At 49.4% G+C, this 15069-nt stretch overlaps 5 protein-coding genes across 5 annotated transcripts; 1 reads left to right on the top strand and 4 right to left on the bottom strand.

The window, feature by feature from the left end:
* Positions 1-1000: 1000 nt before the first annotated feature.
* CI109_102131 (uncharacterized protein) lies at positions 1001-1695 on the bottom strand (the record flags this gene model as incomplete). The annotated part of the gene is made up of 3 exons (XM_032004867.1): positions 1001-1216; positions 1283-1408; positions 1501-1695. The coding sequence occupies 3 exons, from the start codon at positions 1693-1695 to the stop codon at positions 1001-1003; spliced, it is 537 nt and encodes a 178-aa protein (XP_031860982.1).
* Positions 1696-3645: 1950 nt separating this feature from the next.
* CI109_102130 (uncharacterized protein) lies at positions 3646-5227 on the bottom strand (the record flags this gene model as incomplete). Its single annotated transcript, XM_032004868.1, has 4 exons — positions 3646-4291; positions 4353-4551; positions 4617-5029; positions 5082-5227. 4 exons carry the CDS (start codon positions 5225-5227, stop codon positions 3646-3648), a joined length of 1404 nt encoding a protein of 467 aa, XP_031860983.1.
* An 874-nt stretch (positions 5228-6101) lies between these two features.
* CI109_102129 (N-acetylglucosamine-6-phosphate deacetylase) lies at positions 6102-7898 on the top strand (the record flags this gene model as incomplete). Its single annotated transcript, XM_032004869.1, has 7 exons — positions 6102-6155; positions 6226-6543; positions 6655-6941; positions 7004-7072; positions 7144-7310; positions 7396-7513; positions 7655-7898. The coding sequence occupies 7 exons, from the start codon at positions 6102-6104 to the stop codon at positions 7896-7898; spliced, it is 1257 nt and encodes a 418-aa protein (XP_031860984.1).
* A 324-nt stretch (positions 7899-8222) lies between these two features.
* Positions 8223-11685, bottom strand: CI109_102128 (uncharacterized protein; the record flags this gene model as incomplete). Its single annotated transcript, XM_032004870.1, has 6 exons — positions 8223-8347; positions 8427-9120; positions 9173-9283; positions 9337-9739; positions 9796-10835; positions 10918-11685. The coding sequence occupies 6 exons, from the start codon at positions 11683-11685 to the stop codon at positions 8223-8225; spliced, it is 3141 nt and encodes a 1046-aa protein (XP_031860985.1).
* A 606-nt stretch (positions 11686-12291) lies between these two features.
* CI109_102127 (uncharacterized protein) lies at positions 12292-14398 on the bottom strand (the record flags this gene model as incomplete). Its single annotated transcript, XM_032004871.1, has 10 exons — positions 12292-12570; positions 12631-12707; positions 12766-12940; positions 13017-13248; positions 13313-13395; positions 13463-13483; positions 13545-13624; positions 13696-13934; positions 14013-14113; positions 14186-14398. 10 exons carry the CDS (start codon positions 14396-14398, stop codon positions 12292-12294), a joined length of 1500 nt encoding a protein of 499 aa, XP_031860986.1.
* Between the last annotated feature and the right edge of the window lie 671 nt (positions 14399-15069).

The raw sequence follows: 15069 nt of genomic DNA, 5'->3' as shown, positions 1-15069 counted from the left end.
GTCCGTTATGGGGTCTAGACTTACGAATCTCGGAACTTTTTGATATGCGAACAGTGGAAGGGTGGAGGGGGATGTTTCATTAGGCTACTTTACTTTTGTACAGTAGTATGGGTGGGTGTATGACTCCATGCAACGATCGAATCATCACATCATAAAACGCTCTAGTTCTTAGTTTGGTGTTTCGATTGCAGAGGTATGTATGCATGTCACACAAAATGGCTATATTCTTGCTTAACACCGACGATCATTGTCACTAGTCACTCTCCTCGATGTGTTGTGTTCATGTTGCTATGCGCTATGCATTACAATCGATCATCGCGCGGATGCAGAAACGGGAACTCCTACATCCGGCTATTGCACACAGTACGGAGGAGTACGATTAAGGGTGACAAACAACATGTGCTTTCCCTTTTCAAGAATCAGGAACACCGAGGCGTCCGTCGCTCTTCCCATGTGGCCCGGCACCATATAACGGGAATTTGTAGAAATCATCGAGGCATTCCCACTCGGATTTGTATATAACTATTGTACATGTACAGGTGCGCACGGTAGAATACAAATGGTTACAGGTGAATTGAGCAAAGATGATAGTTGTGTTCACATCGTGAGATTTGTATAAGTCGGATTGCGGTCTACATACATGCTATCTGCTCCGGACACCTTGTCTTGCTCAGTGGATGAATTCCGTCGAAAGTCTGGCCTTCTGCTTGTGATTGTGATCCATCCAGGCGGTGCGATCCCCGCCGACTGTCGGATCGAGGGTGACAGGGATGTATGGACCGTTGCACTAGTGCGTGGCCTTATGCGGCACCTATGACAGGCGTTGCGGCCGCTTCGACACAATCTCAGCTGATTTGTCGATCACGTCGCACGCTGCCATCGTGGCGTTCTGCTTGCCCATCCGTGTCGGTGGTGTTGTCCTTTCCTCGTTCATTCCTATCCCTCTCACCCATTCCCCTCCTTCATTCCTGCTTCTTTTTCTCGTTGAGGTAGACCTATCTCACTTCCACCACGACTTGCCCAACTTTTTCTCCGCAGCAGCAACACAAGCTGACATATCGCCCAAGGGATACTTCGCCTTTTTCAGCACTTGTAATACTGGCGGTGTGGGACACGGTAATGATCGATGTGAAGGTGGAAGACAGAGTTGTAATCTCGTCAAGTAGAATACGTCTTGATAGCCTAGATGGGCGAATTTCGCTTCGAGAGATTCGAGCTGTCAAAGTGCGTCCAATAAAGTCAGTCAGGATAGCACTTGTGAAGGAGAAGAAGAGAGACACACCTTTCCGCCCTTCATGACAAAGTAGTTTTTCTTGCCTTTGGCAATCTTTGATCTAGTGTATCGTTTCACTATTTCCAATGCGCAATAGAAGGATGGAGAGTAGGATGGATCGCATTTTTCGAGAGCCTAGAGAACGTCAAGTCGAAAGCCGTATCAGCCTCTGTCGACCCATCGATAGTCTGTGATCACAGAGGATTGTGAAGTCGCGTGAGACTCACCGCTACGACTTGGTCAAACGTGACAGCTTCGAGAAGACAGGGTTGACACGAAATAGTCTGCTCGGGACTACAATTACTACTACTGCCGCAACCACTTCCACTCTCGGGACTGTGACTGAATCTTGGTGAAGATGGATATGATATTCGACCTGTGTCGACGACGAGCGGTGATATAGGTTGGTGAGCAGCGATCATCTTGGAGGATGGGCTGAACTTCTTGGTCCGGTTTGAAACGAAGCGAATTCGAGGTCGATCGTTGTGCGATGAACCAAACAGTACAGTACGAGTAATGTAATGTAGTGTGAAGTATTAAACTTGTAAATGCGATATCCGTTTGGGTGTTGAAGAAAACAGTATGCCAAGTTGCCTTTGCCAAGTACGTGTGACGAGCGCAGAAGTGATGGAGAGAGACGGTCGGTGGGATAAGGTTATCTCGTTCCTACTTTTCTGACTACCAACAAGTACCCCTCTTTATCTATCCTGTGCGCAGCATTGAGAATGATGAACGCCCTCGGACCTGGTCATCGCAGATCAAGATTTGATCGCCGTCCTCACCTCACCAAGAAAGTTCCGCCGTTCGGGATCTGATCAGAGACAGACAGACACCTAGACTCACATGGAGAGCTTATCATGTTCACCCGGGAGTAAAAACGTGTCGGAGACGGAGGTGATACCGGCACAAACAAATGTCGAGGTGACTAACTGTTTGGTATGTATGGTGTATACGGCAGTCACTTCATGTTGGATCAATAAGGAACAGAGAACGGCATTGGGGAAGCCCCCTCCTTTTCCTTTTGCTGATCTCGACAGACGACTTGTCAGATGTCTTAGAACCAAAAGGGGAAAAGAGACCAGGCCTAGCCTGGTAATACACATCTCATCCATGTACCTTCGATAAAGGCTACAAGTGGACGATGAACCTCCCTCGCTTTGAGAGGAAAGGAAAGGCATAAGTTGGTAAGGAACGGCGGTCAGCCACTTTCGCGTTCCTTGACATCAGAACAGACATCACGTTTTGTATGCAATACATGTCGTAAATGTTTGACTGGTTGCGGCTTACCCTCACCACGGCATGTACATGTACTGCACATGTACTCTTGTAACAACCAGGTTATAACACCATTACTGCACACGTCTCGTGTTCACTACGCCGGAAACGGTTATTTTTCGTCGATCCCACGAAATACTGTAAGGTACCTGAAGATCACAGTCGCAGGTGACTAACTCGTTCATTTTTGAGCTCTCATCATCTACTACTCGTGTTACATGCTTCCTCCTCTCCCACCGTTTCGAGCACGGTATGCTCCTCTTTGTAAATCGAATCTTTTGCAAAGGTATTGCATTGCGTACATTTACATGTGCATGTCTTGGCTTCTTCTAATTAAGGTTCCATCACTCCGTTGGGGTTATCTTCTGAGTTAGTTTTGACGACAAGCTACTGTGGTGGTGCCTTTCCATTCCAGCAAGTGGATCTCTGGAAGGAGAGTGCAAGTTCCCCTATCGATACGGGACTTTGAATTGCCCCATACCGATCGCCATCTCCGCTTAGAGACATCGAATAGGGATCGACAGGCACGACGAACGACATGTGTTCAGTGATATGCAACGCCTACCACTCTCGAGCAACGATTGGAACGACAAGTTTGGCCGTGAAATGTCTCACAAGTGAAAGGAAGTCCGTCCGGGCTATCGTACCTGATTGATGTGCGCTGTATTTACTCCTTCTCGGCATGTCCACAGTCCGTCCGGAAATGGTTGACTGCTATGCCTGTACCATTCAGTAAGTCGTCTTTGCGCGGCAATATTCCGAATTAACAGATTACAGCAAGGAGAAGACGTTCCTAGGTCAAATGCAAATGGTATGAATGAGCTATGCTGTCGTCCAAGATTGAGACATTGGTATCGCATGGGCACACATGTCAATGCCATGACATGACGTTGAATGTCAACAGTTACATTTTCGGAATCAACACAATGCTATACGTTACGTATGTAAGTTATCCAACCCAAAATGATCCCACCATCCAAATACTACTCTCATGATTATCCAAATGACGAGAATATGTAAACAAAGACGAGAACCCGTATGTCACCAATCGTTGAGTGGCTTTCTCCGATTCTTTGGAAAGCCAAGGCTCCTTGTCATCAATCCCCACCGAACTCAACCCTCGCCAGACCTCTGGCCCCTTCACCAGCGGCGTCTCTTACCACTACAACTTTCTCAAAATTGATTCCGTCCTTCTTCAATCCTTCCAATAACAACGTCCTATATCCCTGACTCATCATCAGACCGCCACCTAATGCCAAAGCCGTTCTGGAAGGTTTCACCACACTTCCATCACCCAATAATGATGTAGTAAGTTCGATCATTGGTCTGACGGAAAGTTTCGCAAGACGTAACGCTTCTTCATGTGATGCTTTTTCTTCTTTCGTCGTTGTCGTCGTTTCTGATTCCGCGCTTCCTGGTGGGGTGGGTAATCCACCTCCACCGACATCATCTGGGAATGCCCAACGGAAGACTACACGTGCTGCACCTGCGATGAGCGCATTACGTCGACTCGTCGCTTCTCCCGCATCGAGTCCTTCACTACCCGGTCCAGTGAGCGAGGTGATAGTGATCAAGTCGAGCGGATCGGAAGTCCCGAAATAGTCGAGCAGATCGTGATGTAACGGAAGGAACGGTGGGGTCGGTGTCGTATAGATCGAGGTGGACGCGTATCGATCGGCCATAGTCAACAGAGAACGGATGGCGAGTCGTCCCATCCAGAATGCAGAGCCTTCATCGCATAGTCTATGGGCAAGCATAGGATTCAGCTTCAAAGCATAAACCACTTTTATATTTGAGTACTCACAAGTAGCCCCAGCCTCGCGAAACCGCTACGTCCTCCAAGGGCAATCCCCTGCGTTTTCCCTCTGAATCAGGGACACTGGCACTGCCGCTGGGACTCGCTACACGGATAGTACGTCCCACCGTACCAGTACCAGCAACAGCCGCAACGACGTGATCCACCTCGGGGAAGTCCAGCGCAGGCGCAGCCAGGAGATTGACGTCTGATTGTTTTCGACAAACTAGATCAGCTATGATACATACATACTTCTGTTGGTGGTTCACTCACCATTGGTAACTTTGACTCTATCCTCGCCCAGGCCTAGCGCACCTGCTGCAACGCTTCCAAAAGCCTTCTCGTCCGCCTCGCAACTGATCCCCGCTAGACCCAACCAGGCATAACGGAAAATAGGCACGTTGAGTCTCGGCAGAGTCGGTGATCTACCAGGACTGGGGGTGGTAGGTCTTGACGGGATCGGCGAAGCTGGGTTCGATGAAAGTGCCAGATGATGAGTGGTCGGCAGGTGCATGTGTTGGTGAGAAGTTGGGGTAGAAGCGGATTTGGGAGTGGAAGGGCTTGGGATAGGTGATAAAGATGGGATGGAGAGCTCGTTAGGAAGATAGGAGCGGGGTAAGAGTGATAGAGCTCGGTATGTGGCTAGTAAGATTGATTGGGCGGCAAGTGCGTAGCCAACACTTTGTCTGCGGTGCATATCAGTCATTGTTCTTGAAGGAGGGATAGCTTCACACTTACACATTGCATGGACCTGCTGTCCCCCTGACTTCCAGTCCATCCTCTGAGCGAATCACGACGCAGACTTTCGATCCACCTCCATCTGCACAGAGGATAAGCTGAGGAGTCGATGAAGCGTTGGGCGGTGTAAGAGGTTGAGCTGTCATTTTGAATTGGTATATCGTCTGCGAGGGGCTTTGAGGGTCGTTTGAGTTATAACGAGATGAGCAGAGTTCCGACGAAGATGGGTGTGGGCGAAAGTTGTGGTGAGCCGAAGTGAGATAGGGCCAAGGAGATGTGCGATACAGTCGAGATCCGACTAGTAAATCGGATTCCTGACTTTACCGACCTGCGTGTGTTGTATTATACTGTCGAGGAAGCAGCTACCTATCGAGTATCAGATCACACGATATCGATACCTGGCAAGTTCCGTGTATGTCTTTGTCCGACCGGTCCAATTGAGCTTATGGCGAAACGCTATGTCGGCTTTGAGTGGGTTTGGATTACGATTGCGATATCGCTGCGTCGGTTGGTTCGTCACGCCGCTCTTTCCGCTGAACTTCGAAGCTGAACAAGTATTGAAGTGCCACTGTGAAGTAGAGCTTGTTGTTGATTGTCCATGTGATATGACTCTGCTGCTTTATCTCGTGGCGAGAAGAACTGCGTGAGTGAGTTGTGGTCTCAATACAAAGGATAGATAGTTGCACACATCTCGTTGCACCGGGTCTATTATTACCAAACTGACTGACTTTACGGCCAAATCTCCGGTCAACTCGGTCGGACAAAGCGCCGTATTATTTTACGATAGAAGTTCTGTGCGTCGTCTGTCCCTGAAAGAAATCTAACATAACCGGTACACGGCGCATTTCGCCGAAATGGATGTAGATGCGTGATGATGTCCAGTCTGTCGGTGGAGGTCACGTACAGATGTTGGTGGGATATGCCTTTGTGGATGTGTACAGGTGAAGGTGGTGTGTTTTGTTATCCTGATCTCAAGAACGGTGATAGCGACAACGACTGGCGATACCTCGATAAGATACGATGACGGACGTTGTAAGATTCACGAATGGATACCTTGCCCTGCCGGACGGTACCGTATGTGCACAACCTCCTCTTAGACAAGTTAAGCTCATGCTAACAAGGTTGATGGTTCCATATGACACAGGCCGCCAAAGCAGATCTCTACATCTCCCCTTCCACAGGTCTCATCATATCTGGCCAATCCTCATTCTACAGCACCACCTCTTTACCCGCACGAACGATCGACTTGAGGGGTAATCTGCTCTGTCCGGGACTTATCGATGTTCAGATAAACGGAGCGTTTGGTATTGATTTTTCGGAGCTGGATCTCACTGCACCAGGGGATGAGGGGGAGAGGAAGTATGTCGAAGGGCTGGAACATGTTGCGAAGAGATTGGCAGAGTTTGGAACGACGAGTTTCGTGCCTACCATCATCACCCAAAAAGAAGAGCTGTATGCGAAGGTGAGTATAGCCATTTTAGATACGAGTACCCTTCTTCCGTCTCAAACTTAGGATGATCTTATCTGTGATCAGTAAAGAGGAGTCAAGCTGACATGTACATTCTTGCTGTAGCTTCTTCGCTTACTTCGACCTAGATCACCTCCCGACTCCGCCCACATACTAGGCTATCACGCCGAAGGTCCCTTCCTCCATCCACTACGACGCGGTGCTCATTCCTCCACCCTCTTAATGACAGCATCGTCAAATCCTCCAATCAACACATTCGATAAAGTCTACGGGAAAGAAGGGTTAGATCAGGAAGGTGTGAAGATCATAACGCTAGCTCCGGATGTGGAGGGTGTAATGGGTTGCGTGGAGGAACTGGTACAGAGAGGTGTGACGGTCTCAATAGGACATAGGTGGGTACATCTCGCTCTGACGAAAGCGAGGTTGCGGATTGACTGATTGGAGCGATCTACAGTGACGCTACGCTGGAACAAGCCGAAGAAGCGATGAAGAGAGGAGCGAGAATGATCACACATTTGTTCAAGTGAGCGATTCTTCCTTTTGATATGTCTTCTCTGACGACCACTTTGAACTGATCCATTCCCCTCTCTTCAGCGCAATGCCTCCAATCCATCATCGCGACCCAGGTGTCATAGGATTACTAGGCGCCCCGGACCACAGACCATACTACGGTATAATAGCGGACGGATATCATTCCCATCCCAATACTGTAAGAATAGCCTACAAGGCATGTAAAGAGGGTTGCGTATTAGTTTCAGATGGTAAGCGTATTCCTTGCAGAGACGACGAGGCAGAAAGGCAAGACGGGAGCGAAGCTGAACTGAAACTTATCGCCCACGTCCACAGCACAAACGATTATGGACCCTTCTTTACCTGATGGTGTACACCCATGGCGAGATGGTATCAAGTTTAGAAAGGAGGGATTGAAAGTGCTAGTGGACGGAACAAACACCTTAGCAGGAAGGTGAGTGGCGTCATCCCCAAGAACCAGACCATATATAGTCTTCACAGACGATTCTCCTCCCTCATCGCTTCTTAACTCTATCACAGCAATGGGTGTCTCGCCTCTTGTGTATACTTAGCTAATACCTCGTCTATGATCCAGCGCCGCACCCCTCGCACCACAAGTACATAACCTCTCGAAATTCGCCAACATCCCCATCCCCGAAGCACTCCTCGGGGCGACCCTCCGTCCAGCCCAACTACTAGGCGGAGAGATCGCACGACGGAAAGGACAGCTGACGGAAGGGTACGATGCGGATCTGTGCGTGATGGATTGGCAAGGTAAGGTTCTGAGTACGTGGGTAGGAGGCAAGGAGGTTTGGAAAGATCAGAGTTTCGTTGAGTAGACCCCGGGCTTAGGAGGTGGGCGGAGGGAGGGTGGAAGAGATGTGGGGATCTGCTTCTATAGAGATATAAGATATATCGGTTAGAGCGGATTTGTAGTATCACAGATTGCATTTTATCGTTCGGATTTGCATGTCATAGCGGTTTGACACAACAAAGTGTACATTGCAGAAACATAAGTCGACCCATACGGTACCAATACAATGTAAAGAGAACCCATTCTACCCCTGATGTCTGAATTTGGTTGATCGAAGATTGAAAAGTTACTACACACATCCCCCCACCCCTTCGCCGGAGCCCTCATTCCTATACCCCACGCTGACACCTCACCGCATCATCTGCAGTTGGTCGCAGTACCCGAACAAAGTCTTCGCCGTCATCCTCGTGACATGTTTCTCGTGCAATTGACCCATATACAGCATCTCCCCAACTGTTCTCAAGAGTGGTATCGCTGCGCACCACCAAGACCATCAGCGACTGATCCTTCAACCATACTTAGGATCTCTGGAGGTGGTGATAGCCCAACTCACCTTCATCTGGAGAAATCACACATCCCATCCCACTACCTGCCCCACTTCTGGCACTAGCATTATCCCTCCCGATCGCATCAACCAACTCCCCTCCTGCCACTGAAATGAAGAACAAATACGCCGGCGAGAGATTCATCAATCCCTCTCTCGGAGTCCATCTGGCACAAATCTCCAAAAATTCAATAGCACAATCAACTACCAAAGCTGAACTAGCTTCTCTCAATCTACTTTCATCTCCACCCACTCCAGGTTGGTAAAGACATTTGACGATCGTACCGTTTACAGACATTTTAACGAAAAGCCATGTCATTTCGATATGTCTCGTATAGGTTTGTTGATCCACAATCATCGCATTTTGTGATAGGGAGGATCGGACCGTGTTGAATTGTTCCTTCCACCATTCCAATTGTCCATTGACTCTCGATGCGAGTCTTTTCAACGGAGGTATGAATTGCGTTGGATTGGGATGGCCCCCTCCCGTTTCGCCACCGCTCAAGATGTGGCCTAGGCGATGTCGCCACTCGTTCAGGATGGTCATTAGTCGAGCGTGGAACGTGAGGAGAATATCGTTCGCGTTTGGAGGCTCGTCCGTCGTCGACGAGTTCGTGGGCACAAGCACGTTACAGTATGATAAGGCGTCACGAGGAGGTGGAGGAGGGAATGAGAGTTGTAATCGTTCGGTACTATCGACAATCTAGGCATGGAGTCAGCTGTAAGTCCGCCAAATCAAGTGTGTTCTAGCTCACATAGCACAACAGCCAGATGCGAGTCATGTCTTGCGCCGAAGCTTGTCGCTCAGGAGGAACGAAGCCCGCCGTCTCAGCCAGCGTCACTCTCGGCGGCGTCGACGAAAGTAGCTATTATCACATCAGTCAGCACCACATACACCTCGAGATGAACCATCACGTACCCTGATCCAGCCTCTCGCCCACCTGAATGCTGATCTCGCGATCATCGCCGCCTCCTCCCTCTCCGTCATCCATGTCGCTAAAACACACGCCGCCACAATCTCCTCGGGACCCAACCCAAACTCCGCATCGAGGGGCTCATCACTATCCACATCTCCGAAATCGGCTGTATATGAACCTTCGAATCGCTGCCAGCTTTCCGCTGGTGAAGTTTTGAGCAACAGCAGCACTTCTTCGATCAAGGCGCCATGATATCGCGAGAAAAGGGCGTTGCGGTCCGTGGTGGCTAGACACAAGACGGCAAGGATGAGAGGTGTGATCGTTGCTGGACCACCTTCGAGATAGGGGAATTTGCGGAATTGTAGTTGGTAGCCATAAAGGAAGTAGCTCAAATGGCGGTGGAAGCTGCACAATTCTATCAGCAACGTACGAGTGCGAATCCGAACTCTGAAACCACTCACTAGTTGACCATCGTCAACGCATCGTGGTTCGAAACAATACCTTTCTTCACGATATCCTGTCTCGGATCCGCGGAACCAATCACAACTTCCATCCCATTCTCATCAACATATTCCCCTTGAAGCCCAGGAACGTTGGTCGGATCATCGCGCATGGAAGAGGTAGAATGTCTCTGAGGATGGTAGACTTGGTCTGGGGGCCGTTGTTGAGGATCCAGGTATTCTGCATGGGGAGTGTGCAATATGGGAGAGGACGATACTCGACTGTTCGGCGTGACGTTCGTCAGACTGGTAGGCGTGTTCTGTTTCGGCATCGTGAAAGAATCGCTACGGTGCACTTGCTGTTGCTGTTCAATTGGAGGGGGAACAGTAGCTGCTCCGACGTTATTGTGGAGGAAAGGTTGAGGCGCTGGTAAAATCGAATTAAAAGGGACAAGTCGGGCCGATCCCATGTCCAACAACGGACTCAGTTGGATCGCAGAGCTATCACTGGAGTGTTGATGGGGGGCCAAGGAAGGACGGGAGGAGGACGAGATTGAAGGATTTCGAGGCATGGGCGAGTACGAAGGTATCAGGGATTGGGCGGGTGTTGGTGGCACAGGGAGTTGTGAAAGCGGCGGTAGTTGGTTATCGATTGTAAAAGTAGTTGAAGCACCAATACCTCTTTGGGTTGGGGCCATCGACGCATTGTCAGCGAGATAATCGCGATGAGCGGTCTCCTCCTCTTCTTCTATCTCATCTACCTCGTCGCTGTTGATCTTCGTGTGCTTCTTCCCTTTCTTTTCTGTCTTGTTCCCATTTCCACCGATAGGGGCGGAATCCTTGTTTTTGTCCGGCGCGAACCACCCCAACATCGCAGACACATCCCTATCGGGAGCTTGGTATGTGGGTAGGCCACCGGGTGCGTTTGGCGGTACAAAGGGCGGGATGATGTTGTTCTGAACGAGGTGGCTCATCATATGATGTACGGCCGCGGAGATGTGAGAAAGTTGAGTAGTCGCAGCGTACAAGTCCGATGTGATCGCTTGTTGCCAGTCATCATCCTACGGTCGTATCATCTTCCATCAGCCTTACAATCATACCCGATTGAGACGGGAAAGACCGTTATAAAAGTAGCGGACTTACTTGACTCCTTGGATAAAAGACACATTTCTCTTCTCTCGCTTTACATCTAACACAGATCGTCTCTCCAGGCTCTACCACGCACTTAAGCTTGGTCTTTCGACAATTCGAACAAGCTCTTTGTTTCTTTTCCCGAATCAACACGGCCAACGAATCTTTAGACGTTGTTCCTTCACCAGATTTCGTCCGGTTCGAGTTCGAAGTCGAGTTTGAGTTATGGGCAGGAGCATTGTCCCGGGTTTCTTCGTTTGCGTTGGAGGTGGAGATGGGAGGACTGTTGTGGGACGATTGTCTCGCACGCTTTTTCGATGGTTTTGACGATGATGATGCGGGTTGAGGTAGAGGATCATTTGTTGATTCGGATGATGAAGATTGACCACCATTGGTATGACTAGTGTCGGGCATCTGTTTCGATTCACCACTCTCGACAGGAGGTAGATTGACAGGGAAGCTGACAGAACTAGCTGGACGCGATGCCAATAATGTCTCTCGGACAGGAAGGTCGATCATAGACTCCGAAGTGGAACCTTGGACCGTCATCCTCCTGACAGGAACAGGCGGATGCGAATCCACATTCCTCGGTTGTTGGTATGATTGTGATTGCGTTGATGGTGGAGGAGGATGGAAAGCGAATTGAGAAAAAGGTTGGAATGGTGATGAGGTGAATGGTCTTTGGGGGAAGTGTTGCTGAGGCACATCGTTTCGAGAAGCGGAATTGGATCTGGAAGGGGTGGGAAGGGGAGGTCGTTGTGGGAGGGGTATGTTGTCCATTGCGTACTTGCTAGCAACGCTCGGGTCCGTAGGGCGTAGAGCGTAGACGATGCGATCAGGTTGATGTTATTGGGCTATGTATGTATCATGTATGGTGACATGATTTTGATGTAATTGGTTGATTTGATTGAATCGATTGGAGCGTTGCGCGAAGCGGAGAAGAGGAGTCACAAGACAGCGGATCTTATTTCGTCGTTCCCAGATCTGACTTGCCAGATCCCTTCGTGTATCGACGTAGGGCAGTATGACCTATCAGATTACAATGGATTGTATTCTGGAGGACTTTGTGATGTTCGTGAGCAGAATGAAAAGTGATGTTATCGATTGCGTTGTGATGCTTGATTCATAGATAAGGTTCTTAACCCCCTTCATGCGCGGCGAAGTAACCGGGGATTCCCGTCCAATCGTCCAATCATTAATCATTCTAGGGTGCAGTTTGGCAAAGAGTGCCCCTCTCTGCAAGTCCGTACCGTCGTCGACTTACTACCCCTCCAAGAAAGCGTTGAATGTCGATGTCTGACGGTATGATACATCTTGCATACTCCAGGACGTCAAGTCCGTACATACATATCGATAATACAATCCCCCATTAATCAGATCCGCAGTCTAGTCTCGAGATTTGACCTGTTTCTCTTGCACGATTGCCCCCTTCTTGAACTGTTCAAAGTCCACCACTCTGCCTTCTTTTCGTGCTTGTTCAGCAGCAAACACCAACAAGTGCGAATTCAATACTTCCTCAGGGGTAACACCCAATACACTCTGATCATTCTTGGCGACCGCTTCGACGAAAGTTCCAGCGAGACCTATATCTCCTCCGCCATGATGACCAGGTAAAGCTTGGGGTTTGTGAGATATCTTCTCTCGCGTGAGGAAGTCGAATACGGTCTACGTCCCAGTCCATTATGGTCAAAGGTTGGATCAAGTACGAGTTGGTAGATGACTTACGAAGGTCTCCATATCTCCTATCAACTCTCCTTTTGTACCGTGTATCCTAGTACCCCGATCACAAATCGCCTCTGTGACTGCAGTCCCAGTCGTCTTAGTCACTGATGCCCGTTGCCAGTCTCACAATACACTCACACGCTGACATGGTCATACTGGCCGTTACACCACCTTCGTATTCGATGTTGACCACTTGGTGGTCTACGATATCGTTCCCTGCTTCGTAAACACAAACGCCATACGGACTGGTTTTGAGAGCGTCCGTCACATTCTCAATGTCTAGTACATCCGCATCGACAACATGTTGCGCCCACTGAGTTTGACAGTTTCAATCAGCACAACCTTACCATCACCGTTTCTTTATAGTTACGCACGACTCGGTCGCTCACTTTGTGACTATCTAGCCCGTCCGAGTTTGGATCCTCGCTCGCCTTCAAAGGATCAATGTAAATCTTCTTGGCACTCCAAACACATTTGCTCTCGTATGCGCAGTCGAGACATCTTTTCGCGTCGCCGGCCCGAGGCGGCTTACGAGAAGGTTTGAAGTGATGCAAGGAACCGAAAGAGTGGACTTTGAGGGGTTTCAGTCCAGACAAGTAATATGATAGGATGTCGATGTCGCTACAGGCGAAGTGGGTATCGGTCAATATGCAACAGTGCAAATTGACGAAGAAGTATCACTCACTGACAACACTTGGTCATCAGTCCAAATGACGTTTCTGACTCCTTGTGCCAATTGCCTCGTACAAAGCTATGTGCGAAGTGTTGCTGCGAAGTCAGATTCAGCGGAGGCGCTCAACCAAGTTTCACCTCCTCACCGAACAAGGCGACTTACGTTGCCTACTGGTTCGATATGCTGTGTAAGTCAGACGAGGTATGTCAGATCCTGAGTAAGCCTCTCTTGACATCGTACTCACCTGAATGTTCACGATGTCGCCCAAAGCTCCTGAGTCAATCACAGCTTTCACAGCCTGATTGTAAGGCGAGTATCTCAACACTTCCATTATTATACATATCAGCACAATCATCCTTTCCACCGACATTGAAGTGAAGGGAGAGCCAACTCACCATGTCCCATCCCGAACACTTTGGGCTCCTTCTCCGCCTGAACCTCCCTGACCATCTTGACACAATCATCCACCCTCGTCGCCATCGGTTTCTCACACAGGATATGATATCCCTGTTGAGCGAAAGCACTGACTAGTTCGGCATGGAGGTCGTCAAGTACACATATGAGGATAGCATCGGCAATACGACCTTTGGAATGGAGGTCATGCCAATCGCTAAACTGGTTGGACTCGGGGATCCTGCGTAGCGGTCAACCGTATCAGCATTCGTCGGAATCGACGAGAAGGGCAGTATGCGTAAAGTGCCACTCCGCTCACTTGTGGGCTCTTGACATGACTTTACGTCGGTGCGGTCTTGGTTCAGCGACAGCTACGACCTTGGCCAGTCCAGGGTGTTCCAGCGCATATGAGGCGTACACCTAGACCATTATCACATTCTTCAGCTCCGGCCCCGTGGTCATTGCTCCTTCTGAGGCCGAAAAAGCACTTACTTGACCTCGCTGTCCAGCACCCACGACAGCGATTGTGACACATTTCGTCCCATTGGAGCCAGAACTGGTATCATACCTCCCATCGATCTCATGGACGTTTACCTTGATAGCCGACAAGGTATCTTTCGACAATGGGACAGTCGCACCCAAATTGTGTTCCGTCGTGGAAGGAAGAACGGTGTGATTGGAAGTAGGGATATCCAACTCTGCCATGATGTCTGAATCAAGTATCTAGCTGTATACCTTGTACGGCGATATTCTTGGAAATAAAGAGAGATTCAAGATCGCTCGATCCCACGAAGTGTATATACACGGTCTTCCGGTGTTGTATACCATAACAATCAACACTCTTTGACATCTTGCTCAAGACAAACTGTTGCCGAGATCTGAATATAGACTAGGTCGAGGACAACGGCAGCTGCTTGAATCCGGTATTAGGCATCTGCAGCCAATCACCTCCACTCGATTGCTACAACACACCATAAACTAGAACACACAATATCTTCGGCGCCGGGGATCACCACACCAGTCGGTAATCTCCGGTTCACCTCTCGCGCACTTTTACCCCACTTTCAGGTCCAAAGCGAAAGCACAGTCCGCCGATCTGTCCGAGCGTGCATGTGGCGTCCACACCCTTTGCGTAATCTGCCTTCCAGGGTAAAACGGGGACGAAGCGAGGGGGTCGATAGTCTAACGGCTTATCGCTGATATGGTGCGTGTTGGTCCCCGCATGGTCCAAGTTACCTTCAGACCCACCCACCTGACTACCGTAGTTCCGCCCGGGGCATCAATCCAAACCACTCTGTTGCCGTTTACCGTTTTACCGGACAACAACAAACACGATGGAAGGTTCTTCCTACTGTACTTGTCTGCTCGTCGTCATC

Source organism: Kwoniella shandongensis, chromosome 4, assembly GCF_008629635.2.
Source record: "Kwoniella shandongensis chromosome 4, complete sequence".
Lineage (NCBI taxonomy): Eukaryota > Fungi > Basidiomycota > Tremellomycetes > Tremellales > Cryptococcaceae > Kwoniella > Kwoniella shandongensis.
The sequence above is the reverse complement of the archived record's forward strand: the minus strand, read 5'-3'. Positions and strand labels throughout refer to the sequence as shown.